A 21,133-nucleotide genomic window follows, 5' to 3' on the forward strand; every position below is an offset into this window, starting at 1 on the left:
ATTTTACAAAACCCTCGCAATAAAAAATGCACAGCACATACACAAGTAAAGATGTAGCAAAATATCCTTTATTGTACATATACACATCAAAAGAGCTTCAAATATAAAATGGCATTTTAGAACGCTAATTGGCTCCCAAAACGTCCAAGACAAGTTCCTAGTTGTCTGTTAAAACACAGTTGCAGTTAAAAGAATAAAATGTCTATTGAAGGAGAGTATCCGTTCCTCTTGGGCTGGGCTCCTCAGTCTCCCTTTTTCCTCCAAAACGTCTGAAGAAGGAAATGAAGCCAAAGGAGCCGGCGGCGGGATTCCCGACACAGGCCGCCCCGGAGCCGGACGAGTACGAGCGATGGGCGGCGGCCCTCTGGAACAAAGTCCCCATCCGGAAGGCGGCAGCGGCAGTGGGCAGGGTCAGTGGCTGGCGCGTGGAGTCCACGGACACCGAGCGTCCTCGTGGACCTGTTGCCGCGCTTCCCCAGAAGGCGTCGTCTGGCTCTTCGGCATCCGCCGTGACCCGCCGCCGAGGGCGTCGCTGCCGGGAGCAGGTCAGCGGGCTCAGGATGGTCCACGGTGAGCCCACGTCGCCATTACTGGCGAAGAAAACATCTCTGGTTCTGGGACAAGGGGTGCGTGGCGTAGACGGATTTTCCTCGCCGTCCCCCTCGACTTTGGCCTGTTTCTTCTCGGGACTCTCCAGTGCCGTTTGTCGGTCCCCGGTGGGAGGCTCCGGCGGCGTGGGCGAACGAGAGTTCCTCTGGCACCTGCCGGCGGAGAGCAAGCTGTGCAAGGCCGACTCCAGGCTGGATTCCAGGGCCAGCGGGGGTGCGGGCGTGCGTTTGGCGCTCACGCGGAAGCTCTGCCGGCTCTTGCGACGCTGCTCGGCCACCTCGCGCTCACGATTCTCCTTTGGTTGGGAAGGAAACATTTTCTGCTTGGAAAAACCCATCAGCGGCTCGTGCAGTAGAAAATAAACATTGCCACGACAAAGAATTTCTTCCTGCAGACTCCTCTCGTTAAGTTATTTAAAAAACGGTAGAGGCGGGATTTGATGTTTTTTTTCCGCCTCTAGGTGGCAACATTTCACCGTGTTCATTGGAGGACCGAAAAAAGCCGTTTTGAACTTTTTGGCCCGCTGAGCCAAAGACAGCCCAAACGACACTCTCGGTGGCTCGACGCAGCGAACCTGCACAGCGGTGACAAAGCGTCGGCAGAAGTTGTGGAAGATGGCGCAGCATTCCTCCAGCTTGAAATTTTGTGGGTCCTCGCAGAAGAACTCAGCCACGGCGAAACTCAGCACGTCCAGCTCATGCAGCGACGAGTTGACGTGACAAAGCTCGTCGTCGCATTGCTGTAAAAACAAAACAAGAAAATAGACTCTTGTCTAAAAAATAATTTTTTCCCCTCACTTGTTCAGTTAAAGTAAATGTCTCTTTTCCAAGATTACAATGTCATTCATAAATGTTACTACACTGACATAAGATGACTTTTCTTTCAAACATACAATTTATCAAAGAAATATCATTGATTTTAAAAATAAAGTACAATTTAGGGGGTGGGGGGTACCGTGAAGAAGGGCGCCATCTGCTGGTGAAGTTGAAGATGTCTACTGGCATACAGTTTGACCTCCTTGAGCTTCTGCACTTCTCTCTCCAAGTCCGCCAGCACGTCCTCTTTGCACACTCTTCTCACAAGTACACAAACAATCTCTAGCAATGATAACAAGACATGTACAAGAAAATAACATGGAGATGACACGCACCTGGCTGCCATTTCGAGGTGCGGCAGCTGGCTGGGAAAGGTCAGCAGGTTGGAGTCAATGTCCTCTGCTTGCTATCGGCAAAAATAAAAAGGAGAAATAATACTAACACCGTCTTCTCCACAAACACTCCACAGGAGCCGTTTGACCTTGGCGACGTAGTGCAGGAGGTTTACGCCTGGCTTGTTGGCCTTGGTGTCGGCCAGCTTGAGGAGCGATGTCATCCTGAAGCCGATGGCCTCTGCGCCGAAGCCACCCTGCGGGCCAAATCGTTTTGCCCGGCGTCCAAGCACACGTAAGTTGGACGGCCGAAAGGACAGAAGCAGCAAATACTCACAGCGTTCATGTAATTGCCGGCTTTCAGCACAAGGCGGATGACGGCGTGCAGCTCGTCGCAGTCCAGCAGTTCTGTGCGGGAAAACAGGGAGTAACTAGGCTAGCCAAGCCTAGCCTAAAGCTAGCATGCATACCGTCCGCTGCTTGGATCATGACGGCCAGCGACTTGTTCACCTCCTCCATGAGAGGTGAGAACTCCTGGCGCAGGACCATGGTCTTCAGTAGCTCCTCGTAGCTGCGACAGTTAGCGCAAGTACGCTAGCAATGTTAGCATGAATTCACTGTTTTGTGCTGCCCCCCCTCTCGAGTCAGAGTGGCAATGTCAATATGTTCACGTCTGCGGTGTGAATGGTTTAAAAACAAAAAAAAAAGCAAATTCTCACATCTTCGGTATTCTGCTAAAATTACATCTAATACCAGTACAGCTTTTTTTTTTTTTTTTTTCCCCTTCTACTAAAAACTTCTACCGCTGAGTCAGACTTCTTTACCTTGAGCATCGGTGGCTGATATTGTTAGTGTTTGCATTTTTCGACTCACTGGGGCACTTTGACCAGCTCCACCATGAAGCGATCGGCCTCGGATAAGAGCGACAGGTTCCCGCTGTAGGACAGCAGCTGCTTCACCTGCGACCAGTTTCACGAGCATGCGTGAGTGACGGCCGACGGAGTCGTCACGACGAGCGAGGACGCGCTACCTCGCCTTCGTCGGGCAGCAGCCTGCACAGCTCCTTCAATTTGCCGCAGTCGCGCCACTCGCCTCGGACGATGTCCTCCAGTAAATCCGCCACTGGCCTGTAGGGGAAGCCACCGCACACTCGCTTTGTATTGTGTAACGGATTTGTTGTGCGTGCATGATCATCACCAAGGGGGAAGTAAACAGAAAAGTCATGTGTTGCATGAGCGTGCGAATTTGGGAAGTGTGTGGACTTGGTCTTCCTGAATTGAAGGCTCAACCCCCCCCCACCCCCTCCCACTGAATTATTTTCGTGACTGAATATTTTTACTAAGTAAAATTTGACAGCTTCTATTTGGTTTATTAATAAAGAAAGACAGGAAAAATCTTACCTCTTAAAATATCGGAGGAAGATGCCGATATTCATGCTCCTTTTGGCATCCAGAATGCTCACCTGAAAACACAAACCATTTCATCATGTTAGAGGAACTTTGCTGCGGAACTTAACACTTCCCTTGTTGGAAAACTTCCCACCTGAGCCTGGGGCGTGCAAACGTCACCGTTGTCACGGCCGCGCGGTCCCCGCAGGCAGGCCCTGGCCTGGGCCCGTCGGTCCACGTGGCCGAAGAGCTCGTCCATGCTGTGGGTGTCCAGCACCAGGTCTCTGGGGGGCAGCGCCGACGTCCACACGTTGACTTTGCCCAATACGCGCTGGCTGGGAATGGTGTCCCAGTTGAGCTTCTTCATGGAGCGCCGCTGCGACGAGGATGGCCGAAGGGGGAGAGGAGGAGGAGGCGGCGGCGGCGGCGGACGAGGAGCAGGTTGCACAGAGATCTGCGCTGGCTCCATCACGCCCAAGAATGAGGAGGCCCCACTTTCTGCAAGCAAAAGCGCAGCACTGCCTGAGCCGCAGAATGCATTTGAGTCGATTCCAGCACGAGACGCTTTGGACAATTCAATATTTCACTTGCATCGATCGATTATAACATTGACGCAACCATTTGGATCATGGATTCATCGCTCACAAACCTTTGTTGATCTCCAATTGTCCAAATCTTCGGAATTTCAACCTTGTCAAAAATAAATATTCTCCATTTTTTGGTTATCCTCCATCACAGCAGCAGGCTGATTATCTTTTAGGGAGGGAACTCACAATTATTGGCGTCATTGGAGACTGGTACTTCGGTTAATGATTCATCTGATTCAAATGATGAATCGTTGCTCCTCTATTGCGTCTATTTCAATCAAAAGTGATTCGACCAAGTGCGGTTGCTATCATTTTAAAAGGTATATTTCGTAGCGTCACGACAACTGAAACACTACTCACATTAATCTTTGACGAACGTAGCGGTCCAACAGGTCCAAACGGCACCGTAGCCTTCTTTGAGGGAAGTCAGCATGGTAAAAACAGTCAGTCAAAGTTTGCCGCGAGGAAATACGGACGTCGGAATCGTCCCAAGCAATCGGATCGCGGATTGATGGCGGCCAAATGCGTCTGCACCAATCAGATTCCCTTGACGTTGCCACTTGAGAGCCGCAAGGTGCAGAAGCATCTCCACCAATCAGATCCGGAGTTGGACTCCGGGCCCGCCTACCGCCCAAAGACTGCTAGGCTAGGCTAGGCTAGGCTGCGGCGCCCTCCCGTGGGGATAAATGGTTCTGCACGATCTGGAGTCGATCTTTGGACCCAAAAACCCTCAAGAAATTAATTATGAGAGTGAATCACACTTTGAAGTTGAAATCAAAAGAGTGCCATTTGGATTGAGTGCTGTGCCACATGCAGTAGTGCATTTTGCACCACCTGTGCTCCCTCCCTACCTCCCTCCCATTCAATGCAATGCACTGCAATGCACTGCACTGCACTGCCTGCACTGGTGTGAAACACGCCACAAAGACGATGCAGGTGGGTGTGGCTGCCTGTCGGGCGGCCCACCTGCAGAGGCTCCTCACATTGTGTACCTCTCTTGGCCCCAAATCCTCACATGATGACAGGGCACCCCAGCGTACTGACCGTTCCTTTCATTTGCTGAAAAACACTCGTATTCACTATTACTGTGGTGCTATCTTATAGTTTCTCGATGTCGAGAAACTCTGGTCAAGTGACTTAAGGAGTTTGATTTGGACAAACCTAGTGAGTTACTGCCGTCTTGAGGGATTGGTTTTCTATTGGGCAAAGTTATTTACAAGAGATTGGCACCAAAATGCCAACAAATGGCGCTACAACAATATTCTTATGTGGACTAGAATAGAATAGAATAGAATAGAATAGAATAGAATAGAATAGAATAGAATAGAATAGAATACAATAGAATACAATAGAACAGAATTACTGCCGTTGTAGAGTAGGCCACTAGCTATGTCGTACCAACATACTGCCAGCAAGGGGCAGCAGTGAGGGAGACAATGCTGCCTTCGCTTACAGTTGGAAATAGCTAAACTTAAGTAACCTTGTTTACGAATACAACATGTAATCTAAAAAAAGATATCTTCAACCCCAAAATAAAACGTGTTATTTTGACGTGAATGTTTGAGTTTGAAAAACGTGTCGATGTAAATCCTGAAAATGTCCAACAGCCTTCCAACGGTGGTCTTTGAAAAGAAGCTGAATCCAGCTTCCGAGTTGATGACGGCAGCTATGACGGAACGAAAGCACCCAGGCAACGCTGTCACAATAAAAGAAAGGTCTAACAACGTTTAGCATTTTCAATGACCCCTCTTCCGGCGCCTCGCATTTTTGCTCAATCATGTATTTGAATCTCATATTAAGTGAGCAAAGGTTGCGTTAGGTGCCATGATTGGAATTTTAACGCGTTCGTCATGCTGTTCTTTAACGAGCCCAGCTAGCCTAGCGTTAGCCTAGCCTTGCCGTTCTTCGTCGAGGCTCCACCGTGACGTTAGCATCGAGCTCAAGCTAAAGCGGGGCCGATAAACCATGGCGATTGTGTCGGGCTCCTGCGCGCGGGTTAACGGCTCCCGGAGCGGGCCCTCGGCGGCGGCTGCTACGGCGGGCCCGGTCCCGTCGCCGTCGTCCGGCCACTCGCAGCCCATGATAGCCGTGTGGGAATGGCAGGACGACCTGGGCCACTGGCGGCCGTACAGCGGCCAGGTGAGCGCTTACATCGAGCGCTGCCTGTCGCCGCGGGGCCACCGGGGTGGCGCACCCGGCGCCACCACCATCTGCTTGGGCCAGTCGGACCCCGGCTTGTCGCCATATCTCATCGACGTGGCTAGTCTGAAGCAGTTCAGACAGGACACAGGTGAGTGAGTTACTTGAGCATTGTTTCGGCGTATAGTTTCAAAGGCCCTGCTAAGTAGCTTAGCACGTTAGCCTTGGGGCGTTTGTTGTCATCTGCATGACAGAGCCGCTCCGCCGGATTCACCGGACAAACCAGGCGCAAAGTGTGACGACTCGTCCACTTGAGGAAGTAATATGACATTTTTCGGTCCCACCTGAAGGCTGATGAGTTAACTACGGTGGCCGAACGGCTGTCAGAGAAAACGCAAGCAATAACCCAAGCAAATGCCGGGATCGGTGAAATGATAGCGAAATGACACTTGACTTGTTTAACCCTTGAGGCACCTCAGTCTCCCAAATTCTTGTCACGTTCTCCCGTGAACGCTCTGATTTTTGGCCAAGTAGCATTTAAACAAAGAGCTCTTGAAAATGACATCTTCCCGTATTGACTTGAATCTGGCTCCAGGCAAAACCCGGTCAGTACGGCGCTCCCTGTTCGCCCAGTCGTCAGGCTTGGGCAGCGGCGTGTACTGGGAGTGGGCCAACGACGAGGGTGGCTGGACGCCCTACGAGACGCGCACTTCCATCCTCCTGGAGCACAGCTACCAGGCCCGACAGGGCACGGCTGACTTGGGCCCGCATGGCTACAACTACATCGTGGACCTCACCTCCCTGGCCCAGGTCAACAAATCGTCAGGCTTCAGGCGGCAGGTGCGGCGGCAGTGCAACCTTCCCTACCCGCTGGCCTCCTTCGGACCCCCGGCCATCCCCTCCGGGCCCTCGGCGCTCCCTGCCGGCGTCCCCCCTTCCTCCTCTTCGTCGTCTTCCTCCTCCTCCTCCTCCTCCGGTGGGGGCCCGGCCTGCTCCTGCCAGCAGTGTCTTAGCCACGGGGCCACAGGTCCCATGCCCAGCCGGTCGCGCCACTCCTTTTCATCGGGCAGCCTGAACCGGCCCAACCTGCAGGGGCCGGGCAGGGTGGCGGCGGCGGCGGCGGCCCACCCGACCTCCGTCTACTCCCCGTACCCCCGCAGGCCCCTCTCTGTCGGGGGGATGTCCTGGGGCACTCCCTGGCCTCCGCCGCCTTCTGCCAGCCAGCTGGCCGCACCCCTTCTGAGCGGCTCTTCGAGCGCCAACGGCCTAAGGTTGGCATCTTGAGTACGTGGAGCTCATGCTGGCTAGCAGGGACATCAACTAACCGCTCAAATTGTTTGCCTTAACCCTCTCGCAGCGTTCCTTCCATCCCCGTTCAGCTCAACGGCTCCACAAGCGTCAGCTCGGCCCTGGCAGGTAAAGAACGCTTCTTGGACCGTCTCCGCGCCTTTCTGCGCTTTGCTTGTCTTTGATTTTTCATCTTTGGGAGATTTCGATTCCGGTGGTGACGCTGGTTTTATGCGCCTCGACTTTCTCTCTGCTTTGGTCTCGTCGAGACCCTCGGCCGGCCGGCCGGCTCGCTGTACAAAAAGCCCATGGGGAGCGGTTAGCGGCGTTTTGCTTTTCCAAATTGAAGTCTGCATCGAAAGAAGGAAACCACTTTTTGGTTCTAATGATGAAATCAATCGTTTTTGGCCAGATGTGTTTTTCATGACAATTGTGGCAGCTCCATCTCATCCGTTTTTATTTTTCAATTTGTTCCTTTCCGCTCCTGCACCGCACCTGCTTTGCCCCGCCTTGGTCCTGCCCTCCCTTCCCCCCAAAACACCCACCCCGCTCCAGGCATGGCCTCCATTTTGATGTCAGCGGTGGGACTGGGCGTGCACTTCACCACCACCACCACCACAACCGCTCCCCTCCCGCAGCCTCCTCCTCTTCCTCCTCCGCATCAGCAATTCTTGCTCCCGCCGCCGCTGCCGCCTCCCGTCCGCTACCCCCCCGCCGGCCGACCCAGCAGCAGCAGCAGCAGCAGCAGCAGCGGCGGTTCAGTTAAGAGGGCCAAGAGGCAGCACAGGAGAGGTAGCTACCACGCCGCTCGCTCGCTCGCTCGCCCGCCCACTCGGAGGAGCCTGTCGTCACCTCCATCGGTCCTCTTGTCTCCCATCCTGCCATTTTCAGTCTTGTGCTTCTTGTCACCTGTCATCCATCCATCCATCCATTGTGGTACCTCAAAATATAGGGGGGGGAGGGGGGCATACTCATACCGGTCTGAAAAGAAACATGGATCATCTCTTCTTTTGTGTACCACACCAGCATCCATCTGCCTCGTGAGATGCTATCAGAGGCCAGACGGGTCGGGTCGGGTCGGCACGGCACGGCCGCCGCTCGCTTCTCCTGCCCTTTTGTGTTCAAAGCGATGGGGGCCGCCGGCCCACAACAGCGAGAAAGCCCGCACCAGACCATTGTCTTAGAGCAAGTTTGGGGTCGCTGCGCCATAAAGCCCTATTTACAGCGGCGTCAAAATCCAACACTCCTTCCTCCCTCCCGCGACGTCGTTTTGAAAGCAATTGACGACGTCCCACATCCCCAACTTTTCTTCCCATCTTTGACTGTCTTGTCCGTGCCACCCGCTAACTGGCTTTTGCATGCCGCCGCGCAAAACGGCGCCGAGAAAGAAGCTGCAAATTTCCCCGTGAGATTCTAAAGGCTGCGTTCCGTTTTCAGCTTCTGTTCAGAGAGCCGAGGAGGTGATCCGACGTTACATGGAGGCGGTGCCCGGCGTCCCGGACGAGGTCGTGCTCTACTGACTGCACGTTTTGCAACTTTTTTTCTTTTTTTTCCTGACACCTTCCGTCGCGCTTCCCAGGACTGCATCATCTGCATGGATCAACTGTCCAATCCCTCCGGCTACGAGGCGCAGCCGCCCGCTACGACGGAGGAGGCCGCCCAGGGCATCTTGCCGGACGCCGTGGGGAAGTTTGTCAAGTGCGGGCACACCCTGCACATGCTCTGCATGCTGGCCATGTACAACAACGGCACCAAGGTACGGATGGAGAAAATGATTTTTAAAATGGGAAAAGATGCTTTCAAAAACATTCAAAGATGAAATGGGCAACTACGCACGCACTTTCTCTAACGCGCACACACGAGCCCCGCCCCCCCCCCCGAAGCGGTTTACATCAAAAGTACATCGGATCGACGAGTCGCTCTTCTCTTTATCTCCACAGGACGGCAGCCTCCAGTGCCCCTCGTGTAAGACCATCTACGGCGAAAAGACGGGCACGCAGCCAAAAGGCAAGATGGAGATTTACAGCATCCCCCAAGCGCTGCCCGGACACCCGGACTGCGGCACCATCCAAATCATCTACAGCATCCCGCCAGGAATACAGGTGGGCCGCGCCCTGGGCCAGACATGAGAAGCGCCCTCCCTCGCTCGCTTGCTCGCTCACTCACGGTGGCCGCTTTTGCGCTGCCGCAGGGTCCCGAGCATCCCAACCCGGGACAGCCCTTCACCTGCCGGGGATTTCCTCGCTTCTGCTTCTTGCCCGACAGCGACAAAGGCAGGAAGGTAATATGTTTTGGGAGCCACCTGCGCTATGTGAAAATCCCACCCACCAGTTAGCTAAACGCTAACTTGCAATGAGACTGGTTCAGCTCATGTAAGCCAACACGATGGGGTCGTCGTGAGCGTCCAAACAACACACAAGGTTCGCTCACGTGTTTGAAATAGCTTACAAATTTCAAATGCAACTATTCGACAACTTTCCAAGGGATTTAGGGGAAATTGCGGTTTAATCTGATGTTTTACGCACGGTGGCGTTAACTCGGTTTTCAACTGCAGCACCAAATTACCTGTTGGAGTCTTTCCTTTGTCATTAACAAGGCCAACATTATCCACATTCAACAGCAAACACTGAAGGCTAACGCACTCCCACAAACATAAAGAAGGTTTGTTTGACTTACTTTTTCGATGACTTGAGTTTGCTTGCCAGTTTCCCTCCATGGCTCTGTTTTGCGATGACATCAGTCCGTTTCCCCGGCAGCTTTAATTCTATACTCCTGCAGTGTGTTGTGCATGCATGCACAAGTTCATCAAATCCAAAACGTTCCTCATGATTAAAAATCAAAGTGCTCTCAGAAAGCATTCCATCCCAAACATTTCCTCCTAACAAGCGCGCGCACCTGGCCCAATCAACTGGGCTTGTTCACAAGGCTGCTAGCAAATGATTGCCCACTAGGTGGCTGGCACAGTTTCTCATTATAGAACTTTGAAAACGCCTCAGAAGTGCAACAGGGTCAAATATCACCTCGGGGTTCGTCGCAATAAATTCACCCCTAAGCCGTTTTTTTCATCTTACCTCATCCTGTGTCCTTTTTTGTATGACCAAAGGTTCTGGAGCTGCTGAAGGTTGCGTGGATGCGCCGCCTCATCTTCACGGTGGGCACGTCCAGCACCACCGGCGAACCCGACACAGTGGTGTGGAACGGCATCCACCACAAGACGGAGATGATGTCCAACCTGTCGGGACACGGCTTCCCGGATCCCAACTATCTGGACAACGTCCTGTTGGAGCTGGCCTCTCAGGGCGTGACCGAGGACTGCCTCAAAGCCCCCGGCCCCTCCAGCTAAGTGAACCGCAGCCCCCCCCCCCCAAAAAAAAAAAAACTTTTCACATCCTCCTATTGGAAGGGAACCCATTCTAGACCGGGCGGCGGCGGCGGTATAACCACCACCACACAGGCAGTGGAATGGGGAAGAACCTGATCATTTTTCCACCTTTGGAAGTCATCCCAGAGTCTAATAGGCGCTGGAAATGCAGCATGCTGTGTCAAAGTGAACACAGTTGCTGTGATATCCCTTTTCTGCTACGCTTCTGATGCAGCTACATTCCTGCAAACCTTATTCTGGGGAAAAGGAAAGTGTTGTGGTATATTCTTCATTTCTAGCTTCATCTACCACCTTTTCCGCTCGGTTGTCGTGACGTCATCGATAATTCAAAACTCAAGAAGCACTTTAGTTGTGATGGCGCATAAATCTGCAATTAAAAAAAAATAGGGGGCAGAATCATGCCATTGAAAGCATAGCAAAGTGATGCTGCGTTAGGGGGGGGGGGAGTCCAAATTTGAACAAGTGGTGAGCCACAAGTCAGAAAAGACATGTTCTTTAACACGTGCTTTGGTTAACATTTGAATCGGATCCTGCACCGTTTGACCAACTCACTTCATTTGGACTCGTCTATTTTGCTAGCTGGGCGTACTTTCTCTTTCGGTTAGCGTTGTAGCCAAATCCTGCACGGCTTGACGCTCTACCCCGACTGCCAATCTGAAGACAAAAGCCAAGAAAGTGCTCCATTGGTGACAATCACGGACGGCCTCACTTCCTGTACTCACATGAATGATCCCGCCTCTCGCGGCACAAGTCACTGCAATAAATGATTGATGACAACAAAAAGACTCTACGGTATCAATTGAGAAATACGCAGCGGTACGAAAAATAAAACAACGATGGAAGGCAACACAATTTATTTGGAAAGGCCTAATTGGCATTAAGGTACAGCATGTTCACATGGGGATTAGTCATAGCATTCTTTACTGTTAGGTCAGGGACGGCGGGCCCTGCTTGATACATTCAGACTGACTGACCTCTTTGTTTTAGCCACATAATATAATGGTACATATAGGTAAAAGCCCCTCGGAGCATTTATTCCATATCCTTGATATCTAGCAGAAGGTCCATGGACCAGTAGGCATGTCTGTATGCTACTTAATACAGAGCTTTATGTTAACTCGTCAAATTGTACAATGTCAAAGTTGTCCTAATGCGCAGAAATGTCATACGGTAGCGGATAAAAAAAAAAAAAAATCCTGAAACTTGATATTGAATAAATGCTCAAATGGCTTTTCATAAATGCGCTAACATACAAAAGGCTGTGTTAATCTCAAACTCCTTGAGAGGGCAGGGCAGGGCAGGGCAGGGCAGGGCAGGGCAGGGCAGGGCAGGGCAGGGCAGGGCAGGGCAGGGCAGGGCAGGGCAGGGCAGGGCAGGGCAGGGCAGGGCAGGGCAGGGCAGGGCAGGGCAGGGCAGGGCAGGGCAGGGCAGGGCAGGGCGCCCATACGCTGGATATAATGGAAAGCAAAACAAAGAACTAGTTAGTCTCTTTTGCTCAGTAGCCACCAGCATTTTAGCTGGGTAAGGGTCACACGGTCCTTAACTAGGTTGAAGCTCTCGACTGCTGCGCTGGCTTTGCGTTCTAATCAGCCACTACTCGGTTGGTCACAGTGAAGGTAATACCGTTAGCTGACAACCAGTTAGCTGGAATGAAGAGGTAAACGGCTGCATTAGCTTTGCGCTAGTTAGTCAGGATGAAGATGTAGCTCGGTCAGCTCATCAGCAAGTGGCCTCCTTGAGTCAAGCTGTAGACGGCTATCTTAAGCTTCTCGTGCCAGCCGTTATAACTGGAATTAAGACAGACTGTTCCTTAGGCTTTTAATTCCAAAGTATCAATTCAGAGTATGAGACCCCCATGAAGCGTTAGTGTTTTAGTCAGCATCCCTGCACGCGGCGGTGTTACAGTTAAATAAATAGAATAAATTAAAAAAGGTACAAACATTAGCATATGATATGACTTAATAGTGTCAGTAATGACGCCGTGGATGCTATTGGCGTGCACGCACGCACGCACAATGTGACTTGTTTTTAGTGCCAATGTTAGCAAACCAAAGAACAATGGCAGATTGTTGACCACGCCATTTCTGGGCTTTGACTGGGTTCAGTAGTTCACTTTTCCTGGTACTTGCATGTTGACTCCGCTGTAGTCCACCATGTACATTGGCCACTGCTGAGTACACAAAATGGCAGGCAGCAGAGAGTCAATCAGTCATGAAGCAAATGGATAGCCAGAGCCAATATAGGCTCCGTTTTGTTCATCTGAACTCTCAGATATGTAACACGTACCATGACTGGAATCTGATTGGATGATGGGGCAAGCCCTGCGGAGGAGGGGGCGGGGCCTCGGTGGCTCTCCTGGACGCGTTTGCGCTTCCGCCGACTGGTCGAGGCTTCGGGCGCTGATGCTTAGGCAAGAAAACCAAGTTCAAGATCAGCAAAAGGCTTGTTCATATGGGATGATGATGATGATGATGATGACGACGACGACGTGATACCTGCGTTGCAAGGCTGACTGCACAGTTCTGAGAAAGGCCTGTGTGAGACACAAAAGTTAGCGGACGGCAGTCTAGCCATTCTGGCACCCAATGTCTCGATCTCAGTTGCTGTTCTCATTTGAATAGCAACTATTAGCATTTGATCAATTTTCATGCAGAAAAAGTGAACACTAAGTATCAATTGCTGTCCAGGGCTGGCTGGCCACCGCTTGCTTACTGTAGTTGGCTCTTGACGCTGAAGCTGATTTTGTCTTTGGCATGGAGGATCCTCTCCAGGCAGGCGGCGTCGTAGGCACCCGGGTTCCGGAAGGGCACGTCTTCGGGGAGGCCTTCCACCTCCACACTCTCGGGGCTGCCGCGGATCAGCTTGTACGGCACGGCCACGGCGCGGTCAAGCCCCAGAGCCTCGCCTAGAGACAAAGCAACGCGATGCTACAAATGTGTCCCGGAGGGCGGCGTACGCTGTCTTTTCTTCATTACCGTATTTCTTGTTAAACAGCTCCTTGACCTGCTCGCGGAGGACCACCTTCTCCCCAACTCGGTTGACATCGTCGTCATCTAACAGGAGACAAATGGCATTTCTCCACAAGCTAAGCTACGAAAAAGTGAGCCACAACCTACCAACCATTTATGGTGGCGTAGGCCTTCTTGAGTAACGTGACCCGGCGAGGCGCTGAAGAACACGATGAGGGCTTTTAATCAAGGGAGCGATTTGAGCGCCTGTTGCTCTGTACTCACCAGGTTTTGGAATGAGTCCTTGGAAAGGTCTGGAAATGGACAGGCAGCGGTTAGCTTCGCCTCATTTGACGGCCACAACATGGAGACAAGAATGAGCATTCACCTGGTGATGGTGAAGTTAATTTTGTCAGCAACAGCCAGGATGCGCTCCAGGTTCTGCGAGCCGAAGGTGCAAGGCTTGCGGAAGGGGATTCCGGGCGGGAGTCCCTCGATGATGACCGAGTCCGGGTTGTTCTTGATGCGCTTGTAAGGCACTTGCACCGGGTACTTGATGCCCAGCGCCTCGCCGTACTTTCTGTTGAACAGGTCCTGGACCTGCTCCCGCAGCGTGTTGGCCAGGTCGATCCTGGACAGCTTGGACTCCAGGCACTCTGGTGATGGAAAAGGCTCTCAATCGACATTTGGGCTAGCTACACACAGTTCGTTCGATATCTTCAGTCACCGAATGAGATGAGGTGGTACCTGAGAAAGCGGGTCTTTTGGACAACGCAGTAGCGTCCTCTGGGAGCGCTGCCACTTCCTTAGCGTCCAGCTCTTTACGAAGAACCAACCATTCAGAAGGTCAAACCTTTGAACCATCTCAGCAGGATGCACCCAAAATGGGAAAATCTGCATTCAAACTTTGGCCTTTGGCTCCCTCACCCGAGTCGCAGACGGAAGGCATCTCTTGCTTGACCTGCTCGCTCAGCAGCTCGGGCCTACGGACACGATGAGGCCTGCCGTCAATGACGCTGGCCGGCTGGCTGGCTGGCTCAGCCTTTGTTTGGCACGAGGCCAACCCAGTGTGGGTGTTTCCGCTCACGTTTTGATGACAAACTTGATGCGGTTGGCGGCGGCCAGGATCTTGCGCAACTTGGCCGCCCCGAAGCAGTTGGGCCGCCGCAGGGCGATGCCCTCGGGCAGCCCGGTCGCAAACAGCTCGTCGGGGTACGTTTGGAACTTGGAGTAGGGCACCTTGGCCGGCTCGGGGAGGCCCAAAGCTTCAGCTGAGCAACAAAACCATGTTGAAAAATAAAAAGGTGCTTCCAAAAAAGAAGCGACAACTTCTTTGTGCACTTACCATACTTGATGCTGAATAAGTTGTCCACCTGTCTGCGCAGCTGAAGAATCATTTCACCAATGTCCTCCACCAGGCTGCCTGCTGAATGACAAAGACAAGTTTCCGTGTGAAAAAAGAAAAGAACTTTGAAAAAAGCCTTACCTTCAGAGGGTCTTCGGAGGTTGAGCGGTGCCGTATTGGGCGACAACCCTTCGCCGGCTGCAAGGTGCAAGAACGCCATAAGACCATTTTGAAACGCTTATACGCTTCCAACGAGATTTGTGAACGACTTTACTGGTTTTAGCTTATTTGTGTATGGGCGGGCGGGCGGGCGATCGGGCCAGGGCCATGTATTTTGCACTTTGGTGTTCATTTGGAGCGCTGGGATTTGTCGTGTGCGCTTACCTCTGCTTTGCCTCCTGCAGTGGTCATTTGCGAAAGAAAAGAAACTTAAGCAAAGCACAGTCAAAACAAGACAAAAATAAAATAAAAAGCGTGTGCGCTAAACCCCAAGTTCGCATTTGTGTGGACTCTCCTTATGTGGAAGCAAAGCAACTTGCTGAACGTTTCATGTTCTTAATAACAATCATACATTTTATTTCTAAGGCGCCTTTCAAGGCACTCAAGGTGGCCGTACAGACATAAAACATGACCGGAGATTGTGATTGCTTCTTTTTTTTTTGCTACTTAAAGAGAGGGACTGCACAAATGTCGCCTTGGGTCCCCAGACAGCTGTGTGTTAGACTGAGGGGGAGGCTCATCAATCATCCTAGTGCAAGTTGCTAGTGGAAGAAGTGCTACAGTGGGGGAGGATGGCTGGCTGGCTGGCTGGCTGGCTGGCTGGCTGGGAGGGAGGGAGGGAGGGAGGGAGGGAGGGAGGGAGGGAGGGAGGGAGGGAGGGAGGGAGGGAGGGAGGGAGGGAGGGAGGGAGGGAGGGAGGGAGGGAGGGAGGGACGGAGGGTTTGCATGTGGCAACTTCACTAAGGTTAAGTTTATCTGCGAGGCCCGAAACAACAAGCAGGCTACAGGGGCTGGATCTGCGAAGCTGGTGAGGGATCAGTCCGGGAAGGTGGCTAGGGGGGAGCTGTGGCGCTTACCTGCGAGGGGGCCCGAGGGAGAGGACGCGGCCCGACACCAGGGGGCGGGCTCAGACGTGGCCCGACACGAGGGGGCGGAGGCGGGCTCGGGCTCGCCGGCCTCCTCGGCGTTGGAGCCGGCTTGGAAAAACAAGAGCAAGGTTTGTGATACGGCATGTTTCCCCCGTTGCATTCGTCTGACTTACCCGGCACCGTAACTTGAATGATGTCCCCGTCCGGAGGCTCCGTTTTAATCCTCTTAATGGGGAGGCAATCTGCCGAAGGACCTGCAGGGGGCATCGTCATCATCATCATCATCATCATCATCATCATCTTTCTCCCGCCCAGATGGCCGGCCACCAGGCGGGCGGGTTCGAGTTCTCACCTGCTTCGCACTCAGCCAGGGGACTGGCGCACACGCTGGTCGACCTGTGCAATTCAACACACGGGACGGGGCGGGGCGGGACGGGACAGCTCATTAGGAGGCGTTTGTTGGCCCTGGCAAAACAATGCAACGCGCTCTGACCAGTCGCTGTGAGGATTGACGGGCAGCTCTGCGGCGCTGGCCGTGAGACTCAGGTTCTCGGCCAAAGCGTCTTCTGAGGCGGAGGAGCCCGCGTCCTGCTTGCTTTCTTCCTTCGACATCTTGCCGGCGGCGGCGGCGGCGGCAGCTTGGAGGAGAGCCCAGACCATAAAACACGGTCAGGTTTCTGAGAATTCTCAACAATTGTTACAATGGCAACGCTTGGGACCTGAACATAGATAGTTGCAGGCATCTTGACACACTTTCCCATTTACGTCAACGACAATGCCATATGCTAAATGTGTGCACCAGCTGAATTGAGCTTACCTGTGAAAATCTTTTCATCAAACATCCTGTAAGGCAAAGCAGACAGTGAAAAAGCGCCAATGTCGTCGGAGTGAGCGTTTCGCCAACGTTCCTCCAAAGGAAGGAAAGGAAAGGAAAGGAAAGGAAAGGAAAGGAAAGGAAAGGAAAGGAAAGGAAAGGAAAGGAAAGGAAAGGAAAGGAAAGGAAAGGAAAGCACGGACGTACCGCCTGACCGCAAATCGGATGGCGTGGCGCTGGTCCAGGATGCGTTTGAGTTTGGGGACCCCGTAGGTGCACGGGCGCTTGAAGGGGATCTGGTCCGGGATGCCCAGAATCTCCACCGCGCCCGGGTCGCACGCTATCTTGCGGTACGGAACCGGCACCATGTGGTCCAGACCCAGGGCCTCGGCTAGAAAGACAAGGAAAAAGTCAAAAAAAAATAGCACGCCATTGTTTTTATGCATCAAAATTGGGAAAAGCGGGCCAGCCCATCTTTGCTTGAATGGCAGATGCCGCTCGAGTCCTCCTCACCGTATCTGCTGTTGAACAGAATCTGGACACATTCCCTCAACGTGTTAATATCCTCCGTCTCCCGAATGAACGAGTCCCATTTTTCTGCGGAGGGAGGATGGATGACCATTGAATGAAGATTTGGATTTCATTTGTGTTCCCAGCTAGCGGTGGAAGGCATACCCGATTTCTCGTGTACGATGGAGAAGAGTAGCCTCTTGGAAATGTGGACACTCGCAGGTGTCTGACCCTGTTCACCGGCTAGTTTTGTGCTTTCATCTACGGATCAACCAAAACACACAGGCAGAAAAGTCAGCGCATCCGCTTCCGAACGTGGGCGCGACTCCTGACCGAGCGAGCGGCCGGCCGGGGGTGCTACCGTTGCTAGCGGCAGCCTTCCCGCACGTGCCCTTGTCCGTCCAGTCGGCCAGTCGGTCCTTGGCCAGGCTGAGGAGCGACGTGGCTTTGAAGTCCGGCGTGCCATCTGGGTGGGGTTTGGAGGACATGGGCATGCCGTACAGGAAGTTTGAGAGAACAGAGTTGGCGGAAGTGGCGGGACTTGGCGGTGTGACTACCTGGGCAGTAGTCTTGACTGGGCCAGCGCCGCTCTGAGCCGCGGGGCTGCCGGAAGAGCTTTGATGGCCCAGCTCTGCGCTCGCCGACTTGGACAAGTCTTCCGTCGGCCTGCGCGACAGACCGGAGGAGGAGCCGCGTCAAACGCGGGCTCTCCAAATTGGGCTCGGAGCCCAAACTAATACGCCGCAGATAGTCACGCTTGCAAAAATAGCCGTCGAGCCCTAACTCGCCGGGAAGCCACAAACTTGCCACTGAGCCGGACGGAAATGCTCCGGCCCGTGTGAGGTGCTGACCTTGTGACGGTGAACTGTATCCTGTGGCTTTGCTCTAGAATTTTTATGAGCGTCTTGGAGTCATACTCTGACGGCTTTCTCAAGGAGACGCCCTCCGGGAGACCGTGGGCCACAAGGCAAGCGGGCTCCTTCTGGAGCCACTCATAAGGCACGGGCACTAGGGTGCTCTTTCCAGCCGCTTCACCTGCGCACACCGACGGGGAATCCCTTGACGTAAATAGGTGTGCCGCGACCCTCAAACGCTTTGACACTTGCCATCTGACTGGAAAAAAAGGGCTTACTGTAGAGAACGGTAAAGACCTCGTCCACCATCTTCCTCAGGACAAAAATGTTGGACTGCGCATCCGCTTGCGGCGGTGGCGGCAGCGGAGGCGGCAGCGTAGGCGCTCTGCCCGCTTTCGCACGCTCGCCTTCCTTTCCCGCCTTGCCCAGATCCACATCCTGGTCTTTGGCGGAGGTCACGTCGGGCAGGTACGAGGGCGCCCCTACAGGCAAAGGATGAGAGTGGCATCGAAAACCTAGCACAAATGGCCTTTAGCCCCAAATCACTCTCGGGAACGCGTGGGAGGAACTTACGGCAAAACTTGTAGAATTCAGTCTGGATTTCTCTCCTGGAGTTGAGGAAAATGCGTCCCTTTTCTGTACCAACTGCAATAACGCTGTCCTCGTGGACGGTGACACAGGCCACCTCGGCGTTCAACTTGGACATGGCCATGCACTGGACAAAAAGCTGCCTTACTACACACATCTGGTAAGTTGCGCGGCGGCGGCGGCGGCAGCGGCAGCGGATTTACCACCGAATCCAGGGCCGACACCAAGCTGGTGAGGATCTCCTGCCTGGCAGAGGGCGCCGGAAGCGCAGGATCGCAGCGGGAGGTGGGCCGCACGCCATCACACGTCAGCTTCCTCATTTGAGACATGGCCGCTACAAAGACAACAAGAACACACCGTTAGCAATATCTTGGCATCCGATCGCAACATACTAGCATCAGTTTGTCATCGATAACATAGCATCTGCGAGTCCTACGTTAACATCTTAATACAGTCGCCCCCCCCCCCCTTTAGCGCCTCCGTCTGACCACGTCTCAATCTGTTATCTTAGCATCGGTCAGCCGCCTCAGTCACATGCCGTTGGCCGAACGGACGAAGACGGGACTGGCCGTCGCTGCCGCGTTGCCGCGGCAACCGCAACCCGTCTCCTTGGAAACTAATCTCGGGGCATGCGAACAATGTAGCGCTGGCCCTTTAATCTCTGCAGACACTGCCGAGCATTATGCCGGTCGGGGCTCGGGCTCAATCGACGGAGGAGGAGGAGGAGGAGGAAGATGGATGAAGAGGAAGAGGCAGGCGTGGCCGTCCGTCTAAATGCCTTTCCCCCGAGGCCGCGGCAAGCATTCACCGATTAGGGCCTGAAAATAGACTGAGCCTGAACACATAGCCCAGATCAGGAAGTGACGGAGGAGGAGCGCAGATAGAGCAGCAGGAGGAATAAGACACAGTCAATGGCAATGACATACAAAGCTGCTCAAGTGAGCAACGTTTGTGGGAAACACAATTTCACACTTTAAAGTTGGTGCGAACTGTGTGGAAAATGTGGGACATAGCCCAAAACAAGATGGAATATCGAGGGTTAGTCATATTTGGCACACAAGCGAGTTTGCCACCGTAAATGTAAACACCCAAATGTTCAAGCGGTCGGTCCATTTCATTTCCTCAAACGCTACACTGGGGACCAAGAACTCTTGGCACTCCAACCAACAGTGTGGAATTTCAACTTGGACTGAGTTGAAAGCAGAGCGTAACCCCGACATTAACGACGAGCCTTGTTACTTTTATTAACGAATAAACACACACACTACCCCAAAATGAAAGGAGGAGCGAGCACAAATCAACAACTGTCGTGGTGTAAAATAACCCCCAAAAAGTTCATTTGAGCTCTACTTGAGATTGTGTTAAAAAAAAAAAAAAAAAAACTAAATGACGACTTTTAAACGCTCCGTTTGGTTGCACAGCAGCTGGCTTTGTTGTGTGGTCCTAAATAACCTTTAAGCAGACACTTTAACGAAGGACAACCGAAAAGAACAAAAAGACAATCGACGCCGCGCACGCACTCTTGGTCTTAAAAAACAAGACGGGGGAATCGTTTTCATTTCGCCGCTGTCTTAATTTACTGACATTCTTGAGTTCAGCAGGCAGCCAAGCGCGAGCTAATTAGCTAACAGGCTAGCTAAGTAGCTGGCTAGTTAGCTCGCGAGCTAATATTAGCACTCCCCCTCCCTCTCGTTGATGTCGTCGTGAAATAATCTATAGATTCTTCACGTACAATCCACTCATTTCTCAATTAATGAACAATGTATGATACAAATAACGTTTGGGAAGGTTTAAAGATGTTAAAAAAAAGGACCCATAGCTCACCGTAATTCGCGATTAAATCCGCCTGGTCGGTTGCTGTCAATCCCGGAATATTTTTTTTTAATCCATCGCTAAAAACGCACAAATGTCGCTCAATGCACTTTTTTGGGGGGGGGGACAGACGTAATCCCAACCTGAATATTTGTATCCCCCCTCTTGCTCTTGTTTTCTCCCCTCCAGAGCACTAGTAAGAGTAGTAGTGTCCTTTTCGCAGCCCTCTTCTCGTTCTTTGTTCTGTAATCCAGTAAAATTGAAAGTCATTCGCCCTCCTGCTAATCCCAACCCCAACTCAACGGCAGCGTCCATTGGCTGCGGCCGGCCGGCGGGGCCGAGCAGGATTAACCGGAGAAACTCCGGAAAGGGACACGATTGGGGAGGAGGAGAAAGAGAAAGGAAGGAAATTCCGAGCGTGTTGGATCTTTTGATTGCATCCGTTCTTTCGTCCAAACAAACAAGTTGACGTGCGTGGAAGCCTGCGGGAAATGAATACACAGCACAGCACAGCATACATTTAGCCAATTAGAAATGCTGCGAGGGCCACAGGTAGCGTCCGTCAAGGAAGAAAAATAAAAGCAGTGATTGTGCTTTGGTTAAAAAAATCCAATGAAACAAGCACACGTTTGAAT

General features: G+C 52.6%; 3 protein-coding genes across 8 annotated transcripts; 1 reads left to right on the top strand and 2 right to left on the bottom strand.

The window, feature by feature from the left end:
• Positions 1-46: 46 nt before the first annotated feature.
• LOC148386799 (FH2 domain-containing protein 1-like) lies at positions 47-10,093 on the bottom strand. 3 transcript variants are annotated; one of them, XM_088398550.1, is made up of 13 exons: positions 4,092-4,565; positions 3,794-3,897; positions 3,299-3,642; positions 3,157-3,218; positions 2,787-2,883; positions 2,630-2,715; positions 2,227-2,327; positions 2,094-2,164; positions 1,906-2,013; positions 1,760-1,830; positions 1,564-1,681; positions 1,184-1,348; positions 47-904 (listed from the first exon to the last, which is right to left on the bottom strand). In XM_088398550.1, the coding sequence occupies exons 3-13, from the start codon at positions 3,611-3,613 to the stop codon at positions 203-205; spliced, it is 1,896 nt and encodes a 631-aa protein (XP_088254676.1). In that variant the 5' UTR covers positions 3,614-3,642; positions 3,794-3,897; positions 4,092-4,565; the 3' UTR covers positions 47-202. The 3 variants fall into 3 exon arrangements, with proteins under 3 accessions (XP_088254676.1, XP_088254674.1, XP_088254675.1); XM_088398548.1 differs by lacking the exons at positions 3,794-3,897; positions 4,092-4,565 and adding an exon at positions 9,834-10,093; XM_088398549.1 differs by lacking the exon at positions 3,794-3,897.
• On the top strand, positions 5,384-11,324 carry dtx2 (deltex 2, E3 ubiquitin ligase). Of its 2 annotated transcripts, XM_088398546.1 has the most exons (9): positions 5,384-6,021; positions 6,466-7,141; positions 7,228-7,286; positions 7,713-7,949; positions 8,595-8,662; positions 8,737-8,913; positions 9,098-9,259; positions 9,349-9,438; positions 10,261-11,324. In XM_088398546.1, exons 1-9 carry the CDS (start codon positions 5,697-5,699, stop codon positions 10,498-10,500), a joined length of 2,034 nt encoding a protein of 677 aa, XP_088254672.1. In that variant the 5' UTR covers positions 5,384-5,696; the 3' UTR covers positions 10,501-11,324. The 2 variants fall into 2 exon arrangements, with proteins under 2 accessions (XP_088254672.1, XP_088254673.1); XM_088398547.1 differs by lacking the exon at positions 7,713-7,949 and having other exon boundaries at positions 5,385-6,021.
• A 54-nt stretch (positions 11,325-11,378) lies between these two features.
• On the bottom strand, positions 11,379-20,936 carry gtf2ird1 (GTF2I repeat domain containing 1). 3 transcript variants are annotated; one of them, XM_088398538.1, is made up of 27 exons: positions 20,642-20,936; positions 18,890-19,020; positions 18,672-18,813; positions 18,377-18,580; positions 18,096-18,279; positions 17,606-17,910; positions 17,410-17,505; positions 17,248-17,331; positions 16,942-17,125; positions 16,738-16,763; positions 16,414-16,558; positions 16,273-16,316; positions 16,094-16,174; positions 15,909-16,028; positions 14,974-15,030; positions 14,833-14,910; positions 14,575-14,758; positions 14,415-14,470; positions 14,235-14,306; positions 13,876-14,143; positions 13,773-13,801; positions 13,660-13,707; positions 13,515-13,592; positions 13,252-13,444; positions 13,035-13,072; positions 12,826-12,944; positions 11,379-12,709 (listed from the first exon to the last, which is right to left on the bottom strand). In XM_088398538.1, the coding sequence occupies exons 1-27, from the start codon at positions 20,811-20,813 to the stop codon at positions 12,641-12,643; spliced, it is 3,207 nt and encodes a 1,068-aa protein (XP_088254664.1). In that variant the 5' UTR covers positions 20,814-20,936; the 3' UTR covers positions 11,379-12,640. The 3 variants fall into 3 exon arrangements, with proteins under 3 accessions (XP_088254664.1, XP_088254663.1, XP_088254665.1); XM_088398537.1 differs by having other exon boundaries at positions 14,833-14,913; positions 20,642-20,935; XM_088398539.1 differs by having other exon boundaries at positions 14,833-14,913; positions 20,511-20,804.
• Between the last annotated feature and the right edge of the window lie 197 nt (positions 20,937-21,133).

The sequence above is a fragment of the Syngnathus floridae genome, chromosome 15, assembly GCF_059516105.1.
Source record: "Syngnathus floridae isolate MCC-2025c chromosome 15, RoL_Sflo_1.0, whole genome shotgun sequence".
NCBI classification, from domain to species: Eukaryota; Metazoa; Chordata; class Actinopteri; order Syngnathiformes; family Syngnathidae; genus Syngnathus; species Syngnathus floridae.